Source organism: Mizuhopecten yessoensis, unplaced genomic scaffold (genome assembly GCF_002113885.1).
Source record: "Mizuhopecten yessoensis strain PY_sf001 unplaced genomic scaffold, ASM211388v2 scaffold8517, whole genome shotgun sequence".
NCBI lineage: Eukaryota > Metazoa > Mollusca > Bivalvia > Pectinida > Pectinidae > Mizuhopecten > Mizuhopecten yessoensis.
In genome coordinates this window covers 48,739-58,212 of record NW_018407587.1, presented here as the reverse complement: position 1 = coordinate 58,212, position 9,474 = coordinate 48,739, and the positions used below count along the sequence as shown (strand labels likewise).

The 9,474-nt window shown below is 35.7% G+C and overlaps 1 protein-coding gene across 7 annotated transcripts in view; it reads left to right on the top strand.

Moving 5' to 3' along the window:
• Positions 1 to 3,478: 3,478 nt before the first annotated feature.
• The window catches only part of LOC110456100, a 34,556-nt gene continuing 28,560 nt past the window's right edge, over positions 3,479 to 9,474 (top strand). Inside the window, exons 1-6 of one of the 7 annotated variants that reach the window (XM_021506651.1) lie at positions 3,479 to 3,616; positions 4,460 to 4,498; positions 5,996 to 6,055; positions 6,308 to 6,358; positions 8,818 to 8,877; positions 9,222 to 9,287. In XM_021506651.1, coding sequence (XP_021362326.1) covers positions 3,553 to 3,616; positions 4,460 to 4,498; positions 5,996 to 6,055; positions 6,308 to 6,358; positions 8,818 to 8,877; positions 9,222 to 9,287 — 340 coding nt within the window. In that variant the 5' untranslated portion in view covers positions 3,479 to 3,552. The remainder of the gene's footprint in view (positions 3,617 to 4,459; positions 4,499 to 5,995; positions 6,056 to 6,307; positions 6,359 to 8,817; positions 8,878 to 9,221; positions 9,288 to 9,474) is intronic. The other 6 variants (XM_021506652.1, XM_021506653.1, XM_021506654.1 and 3 more) reach the window with 6 other exon arrangements.

Below are 9,474 nucleotides of genomic sequence, written 5' to 3'. Positions count from 1 at the left end.
AATTTAATTGACAGCAAAATGTTTGTGTCAACTTTTGTCTTCCTTGGAAATGAACGAAGGTTCCTTCAGCTAAGTTAAAGGTATTTCAAATGTTCTGAAAAAGGAAAGGATCAAAGATAGTTTGATTTGTTCGAAATCCACATTCCATTTAGTCCACTTCTGACATAATGCTATTTTAATCCTGTTTTCATTGAACTTAGTAGTAATAACATTGGATAACGGTTAGTATGAACAACTAGCAGAGCTAACGATAAAATATGGTTTATAACGGTTAGTTAGTATGAACAACTAGCAGAGCCAGCGATAAAACATGGTTTATAACGGTTAGTATGAACAACTAGCAGAGCCAGCGATAAAACATAGTTGATAACGGTTTGTATGAACAACTAGCAGAGCCAGCGATAAAACATAGTTGATAACGGTTAGTATGAACAACTAGCAGAGCCAGTGATAAAACATGGTTTATAACGGTTAGTATGAACAACCAGCAGAGCCAGCGATAAAACATGGTTTATAACGGTTAATATGAACAACTAGCAGAGCCAGCGATAAAACATAGTTGATAACGGTTAGTATGAACAACTAGCAGAGCCAGCGATAAAACATAGTTGATAACGGTTTGTATGAACAACTAGCAGAGCCAGCGATAAAACATGGTTTATAACGGTTAGTATGAACAACTAGCAGAGCCAGCGATAAAACATAGTTTATAAGATTACATGTGAAGGTTCGGAGTTCAGTGAGAACGAGTCAGATCTATGTTCCTATAGCTAACCGGTACTCGGAAAGATTGCATAACAGAAGCTTGATGACACGAAGTCTGTCGCCCTAAGATAGGTATTTTCGAATAAGAAACCATGTATCAAGTTGCCGACACAATACTGTACTTACCGTGCAGATTGCTGAGTGTGGTTCGGACGGTCAAGTAATGCAGACTTGTTTTTGACCATTTTAAGTTATCCTGCAATTCAGCAAACAGGGTTTCAGTTGGCTCATGGAATAAGCAGCAAATCTGAAAATACATAAGTTTATTATACCCAACACTAACTCATTTAAATGGTTACATTATTTGTTTATTATCAATATCTTAGCGCCCCCTCTCTCGTTACAGATGAAACATTGAAAAGCCAAGATAGAATTTTATCAAAGACGATTGAAATAATAGGATTTTAACTCGAAAACCACGTGCTCCTTACCTTATCTGCTGTATGATCGTTCATCATTGCTGATATCTTAATATTGTTGTCATATCTAGGTGGATTTCCTACCCTCCCTCATATCTATGATGTCTGTAATAACATCTATGTCTATGACAGCCTGAAGGCTTTCCCTAAAAATGTGTTCGGAATAATAGGATAGATATACATCCTCGTCGTTTTTAACTTGTTGAGTGATGCCAAAATCATGCATCATCAAATCATGTTCTTTTACATTGGGTTTTCACCTATGACCATGTTAATAAATAAATCTTAAATAAGTCCTCATATACAATTGGATGTTGTATTCAAAGTGGGTTAACTGTCTATTCCTTTACAATAATGGAGTCGAGGCCACTATGCACTTAACCTTGCACACATTGTAGTGACGTTCTTTCCCTTGGGTGTATCCGTACCCACCGGTACCGACAGTAACCGTACGTTCAGGTCATGAGCAAAATAACTATTAACTAATTACGGACTGGTATTGGTGTATCTACCCTTGCAATGTGACGAGGTATGCATGAATCACTTATATCGCATAAAATGTATCCATTAAACGCCACCTTTACACTATAATTGTCGACGTTTTCTGTATCCAACTTCACCTAATTTACACTTGGTGTTCCAATGATAATTTGACGGTTATTTTTGCAGCATGCTATTTGATAACAATAATTTCCATTACATACATGTATGTAATATCAAGGTCACTGAACTCGGTGCACTTTCCTCTTAATATAACTTTGGCTGGATACTCCAAAACGCACAAAACTGCGATTTTATATAATGATCGGCCCTCATAGTATACCAGTCGTATACGTGAAGAAGGTATTAAGGACGTGGTAGAATCGCTGTTCTGTGTACACTGATTTTACCGTGTGTCCGAAATACTTCTAGATCTATAAGATCGGATTTTTAATGGAAACATCATATTGAAGATTTATCCCGTTAACTACAATCTCTGTCACATGCAATTTGTTCTTCCGGGTAACATATTTTCTTCCATAAAATGCCATGTTGTTGAAAGTAAGCATATTTTGTAGGCAGAACTAATTCGTAATCTCAAATAAGGCCACATGATCTCTTTCGTTTTTTTTTTTTTGCTTCACCACTCACAATAGCGCCACCACTCTGACTCTGAAGATGGTGTCACCTGTTTAACTCTTGTGTCTTATGCGTTCTAACACTATCGAATTTTATGTTATAACGACAAACCGTCAGGCACTCTCGTATAACGACAAACCGTCAGGCACTCTCGCAACCACTTTATATTAAAAGATAGGTTTACAACACTTGTCACCCTCTGGTTTTCTCATGATTTCGTACTTCCTCGTTACGCTGTCCTGTGTGGGGATGGTTACGTTCTCTATCAATTGTTTTTATTTCATTCTGTTGTTTCTTTGAACAACAAGTTCACTTTGTCAATGGCTTTCTTCACAGGGGTCAAAGATCTACGTTGACAAATTCATTTATAATTTTCTTGTCAGACATGACCTCAGCTTCATCTGTGCCATTTTCTCAAAAGAGCACTAAGTGAACATGGTGTGCATGTTTCTCCTGAAGAGCATTTCCTTGAGTTCCTCAATATCGTACCCAACAAAGGATTTAGACAGGGCGCGTGCAAGAGAGGGGTATTAGGCCATGTGTGTTACCTATGGTGTAGTTAGGTGTTGGGATAGTGTGGGCTATAATTGGATTTTCGATAACTGCCCTAGTGTGCCGCTCCATTTTTTGTTATTTACATTTATGTATTTATGTTTGTTTGTTTGTTTGTTAAACTCTTTTTCACTTAGACAGTTTTGGGCGTTCATCTGAGTAACCACTGCTCTTCTATGTACTCCTTTTCGATGACAAAATGTCAACTTGGTTTGTGTTTTCAATAATTGCCATGCTCTGCTGCAAAATGTGTTGAAGGTCATCTCAGATCCCACTTAAGTCGATTTGCTTTCACTTCAGTCCTTAAAGGTATTTTAACATAAACGTATCTACTCGAAACTCAAACATAACACATCCGTTTCTTCGATCACATGCGTAGTACCATATATCAACTGTTCGCAAGGACAACGCAGACAAGTAAATCACTTACCAAGTCGTTGTATGAACAGTCAACCTTGGGGCAGCTCTACTCTTTATTCATAATACAAATATATTCTTATCGTGTCAATTACCAAAACAGCAGGCATACTGACAGTTTGATGAATGGCCATAACATTTTAATGAAAATTAAAAAGGATTCATGTTAATTCCATCAAGACGCCTGAATATATGTATATATACATATATACTGCTAGGTTACACACGCTATCACTTTGTGTCAGGGTGTTGAGGTGGCGTGTCGGTACAGTTAATCATCATGATGTATGCCGTTATCCTCTTACTGTCGTCATGGATTTCCCTTTCAGCAGCCATATTACCAGGTACGCTTTAATCAACACTTTTCAGCATGAATTCCTAATTTATTTATAGTTATTTTTAATAACCATTAATTCTAGTTTTGAATTAATACCAGGTTCGTCTTTAGTTGAGCTCTAACGAAATTTAACGAAAATGTAGATATAATCTTTTGATTATACTAATTGATGTAATTATTGAACGTTCTGTCTTGATAAAACCTCACAAGATAGACATAATCTGATCTCATGTAAACAAGTCCTTACTAACTGTTAAACACTAGCACCACACGCATACCTATTAATATTGTGTATTTGTGTTTGATCTAGAATATTACATACCTATTAATATTGTGTAATTGTGTTTGATCTAGAATGTTACATACCTATTAATATTGTGTATTTGTGTTTGCTCTAGAATATTACATACCTATTAATATTGTGTATTTGTGTTTGATACAGAATATTACATACCTATTAATATTGCTTGATCTAGAGTATCACATACGTATTGATATAGTGTATTTGAGTTTGATCTAGAGTATCACATACGTATTGATATAGTGTATTGGAGTTTGATCTAGAGTATCACATACCTATTAATACTGTGTATTTGTGTTTGATCCATAATATTACATAACTATTAATATTGTGTTTTTGTGTTTGATCTAGAGTATCACATACCTATTAATATTGCTTGATCTAGAGTATCACATATCTATTAATATTGCTTGATCTAGAGTATCACATACTTATTGATATAGTGTATTTGTGTTGGATGTAAACTGTATTAAATATGACACGCACTTTTGCACGGTACTAGTACTGGACGTGGGCGTTTCTCTATCACTTTGTGTGGTTTGTTGACAGGGTTTATACAGAATCACATTGGTAAACGGCCGCAACAAGGTATATAACTTCTAATTCAATCTAACACTAATGCAGACTTAAAATCATATCAATGCAATCTTACAAACAATTCATATTTCAATTTAAAATCTGCTTGTCTTAAATTGTGTATTTTGCATACATTAAAGAACACATTATCCCAAAATATTTGGTTAAAGCTCTGACAGAATGTCTAGTTCCATACTATTTTAGCAATGTATTCAATTGACATGTACAACTCCAAAAGATACTATTGGGAAAAAATAAATCAACAGAATTGTATTTTACTTGCTTTAATCAATGTTATCCTACTTTTACAATTGGCATGATGTTGCCGGTAAGAAAAAAAACATTTTGATCACGTGCCATGTTGGATGTTCAATAGTTGCCATTTAACACCGCTTATGTTGATGTTGCATCCACTCCATTTTCCTCAGCTCGGGCACCGCACATGAAATAGTGACGCTTAGAATGAGAATTCAGTGTATAACGTTGGATTGATTTCTTTATTTCACGTATGTCCAGGCGTTGGAGTCACACTCCTTATCCGATGATATTAAATATTTGAAACATAGTAACGTTTATATATAGATTTTACTGAGATATATTCTATAAAGAATCTTTAAGAAGGAATATTGTGTTTGGAATAATATACTACTAATAATAACACTTATAGTTCGTCTACTATCTGTATTATAGAGTTGGGGATATAAGCAGTCCAGTAAACATTGACGTACACCTAGCCGAAATAATATTACGTATAATTCTTTGAAACAGCCAGGTATATCACCTATACTAGACTTATACAGTCAGGTACATTATTTATGATATATGTATACAGCCAGGTACATTATTTATGATATATGTATACAGCCAGGTACATTATTTATGATATATTTATACAGCCAGGTACATTATTTATGAAATATGTATACAGCCAGGTACATTATTTATGAAATATGTATACAGCTAGGTACATTATTTATGATATATGTATACAGCCAGGTACATTATTTATGATATATGTATACAGCCAGGTACATTATCTATACTAGATTTATACAGCAAGGTATAGTACCTTTAAAAGTTTTATACACTCAGATATATTATCTATAATAGGTTTATACAGTCAGTAAAATTATCACCTAATGACCCGAACAGAATAGAAAAAAATCCTCATTGAATACATTGATACAGTCGCATGTGATATCCAGAAGGTTTTATCTTTCCTAGTTGCCTTAATTTATAAAAGTAACAGATAGTTTTAATTCGGATATATACCAAGATTCTTTTTGTACAAAGACATTCTACTAGTGTCATGGTTCACAAGATTCCAACTTGCTCAGTAAACCCTTATAGAAGCGTCCGATACATAAAAAATAAATCAGATAATCGCGAACATTATAACGGATTTTTTATTCCGTGTGTGCCTGAGTTGAGAACGAACGGGGGTGGTTGTATTTGTAAACTATATGAGGACTGTCCCGATGTAACCATGCTAACCATTGTCTATAAAAGGGTCCGTGTTTCCCATGAAGAGTTTCCTACAGAGGGAACCAGTGACTCCACCACCATCAGGTAAGTGCCTTCTGTCATTGCCAGTGTCTTCACCTTACATTTTTGTAATATAAGACGATATAGTGGCAGGGGATATCCGTATACCTTTTGAATGCAACAAATCATAATTTTTACAGTAAGGTATATAACTTTGATACGTTAATAAGTCAGGTATATTCTCTTTAATACGTTCACACATAAATATAAACGCACACTCTGTGAATATAAAGGCACGTGTTAACCATTGTCTATATTGTAACCTGTCTATAAAAGGGTCTATCTTTGACGTGAAAAGTCACCAGACGCCAGCACCACCAAGTACAGGTAAGTTACACGAGGCGACAGTTGCCTCACGTGATCAAGCGAGTAATACAAGACGCAGAAGAGGCAATGGATTAACGTATATGTTTTGCACGACGCTTGCCATGTAGTGTAATAGACGGTCACTCATCTCTTTTACGATCTTCGTCTTAATTAGGTAACCTAGCTCGCCTCGACCACCAGTTTAACCTAGCTCGCCCTCGAACACAAGCATCACCCATGTCATTGTGCTGCTGGGAACTTCATATATATATTCGTCATGTTAATGAACTCTCTCACTGTCTAAACGCGCTTGGCAGAGTAAGAGGGTGGTTATTTTTTTACATGTCACCAATACAAATAATGAGCTAGATATTAAAAACTTTGCCTTAACAAGACATGTGTATTAACCTTGAATGACGAACATTACATTTTTAACGAAATTTAAATAAGACACTTCATAGAAATTATTATGCATGCATGGCGTATAAATTTATGAAAGACCTATTCTTTCATGTGACTTGTTAATGTCAGAGGAGTTTTTTTTTTAAATCGTCAATTTGATCATTAAATCAAATAACAACGACACACAGTCAATAATATTTTACAGCCTGCGTATATGTTCACACTAATGCATACAGTTTTAACAGTTTACATAGGGAGCTCGTTGTTAAAAAAGTAGATAATTTACGTTAATAACAGAAAAGTTGACGAGTACGGTAACATTACACAACAAGTTGAAGAGCACGGTAACATCACACAACAAGTTGACGAGAACAGTAACAACACGCAACAAGTTGACGAGATTGGTAACATCACACAACAAGTTGACGAGAACGGTAACATCACACAACAATTTGACGAGAACAGTAACATTACACAACGAGTTGACGAGAACAGTAACATCACACAACGAGTTGACGAGAACGGTAACATCACACAACAAGTTAACGAGAACGGTAACATCACACAACAAGTTGACGAGAACGGTAACATCACACAACAAGTTAACGAGAACGGTAACATCACACAACAAGTTGACGAGAACGGTAACATCACACAACGAGTTGACGAGAACAGTAACATCACCCAACGAGTTGACGAGAACAGTAACATCACACAACGAGTTGACGAGAACAGTAACATCACACAACGAGTTGACGAGCACGGTAACATCACATAACGAGTTGACGAGAACGGTAACATCACACAACAATTTGACGAGAACGGTAACATCACCCAACAAGTTGACGAGAACGGTAACATCACACAACGAGTTGACGAGAACGGTAACATCACATAACGAGTTGACGAGAACGGTAACATCAGACAACAATTTGACGAGAACGGTAACATCACACAACGAGTTGACGAGAACGGTAACATCACACAACAATTTGATGAGAACGGTAACATCACCCAACAAGTTGACGAGAACGGTAACATCACACAACGAATTGACGAGAACAGTAACATCACCCAACAAGTTGACGAGAACGGTAACATCACACAACAAGTTGACGAGAACAGTAACATCACAAAACGAGTTAACGAGAACAGTAACATCACACAACAAGTTGACGAGCACGGTAACATCACACAACGAGTTGACGAGAACAGTAACATCACCCAACAAGTTGACGAGAACAGTAACATCACACAACGAGTTGACGAGCACGGTAACATCACACAACGAGTTGACGGAACAGTAACATCACACAACAAAACGACGACAAGCACGGTTACATCTTTCTTTATAATTTAATCATACTTATTTACAAGGTTTGCTAATACAGACATTTAATAAACTTTGTAATTGTTATAACTAAACACAAGCAATTATAAATAATCTAAGAGTAGAAACTAAGCAGCATTTAACGTTGTATCGATTTTATTAGCAACAGGTAACACCAATGAATGTGTCAATTTTTTACTAGTTTGAACAAGTACTGTAACAAATTTGATAAAAAGTGTAGCTGGTAGTCATATTTAAGAAAAAAACAATTATTTCTGTACTTTCTTTTTTCAGTATTTTCCAGTTAATTTTGAAGTGTAGCAAAAAATAAAATATCAGCAACATATATCAGATGTTTTTATGTTTCCAGTTCCTTTATACCAAACGTTTACTTCATTTTTAAAATCATTTAAAATTATTTTTTGACATCTTTCATCTCTAACTCATTTATTCCTCACCAGAAGCACACAACTTCTGCCATTGATATCAATGGACTTTTAGAACAAAAATGGCAAAGTTATAATTTTGAATTAATAAAAATGTCGCTTTTGATTTTTGAGATTTTTTTCAATTAATGTGCTGATCATAAGGTTTTTATTTTGCCTATATAAATACTCATAATATGGCAAAAATGATAACAGATTTTGATTCCTCGTGCCCTGAGTTGAGAACGGACGGTATGTGGTTGTGTTTGTAAAATATATCAGGCCTGTCCCGATGTAAACATGCTAACCATTGTCTATACAAGGGTCTGTGTTTCCTATGAAGAGTTTCCTACAGAGGGAACAAGTGAATCAACCATCACAAGGTAAGTGTCTTCAGTCATTGCCAGTGTCTTCACCTTGCATTTATGTGATATGAGCCGATATAGTGGCAGGGGATATCCGTATACCTTTTGCATGCAACAAATAATTAATTGATATGGTCAGGTATTTAACTTTGATACGTTGATGAGTCAGGTATATAGCTTTAATACGTTAATAAGTATATTCTCTTTAATACGTTTACACGTGTATTTGTCCATTAACTATACTACAATAACTCCACTATTATTTACTTGATTGTTATCCTAGGTAGTAAATATAAACGCACACTCCGTGAATATGAAGGCACGTGCTAACCACTGTCTTTATTTTAACCTGTCTATGAAAGGATCTATCTTTGACGTGAAGAGTCGTCAATTGTTGGACTCTGTGACGCCACAACCACAAGGTACAGGTAAGTTACACGAGGTGACAGTTGCCTCACGTGATCAATCGAGTAATACAAGACGCAGACGAGGCAATGGACTCACGTATATATTTTACACGAAGCTTACAAAGAATTGTAATAGACGGTAACTCCTCTCTCACGATGTTCATCTTAATTAGGTCATCTCGCTCACCCTCGACCACTAGTGTCGCCC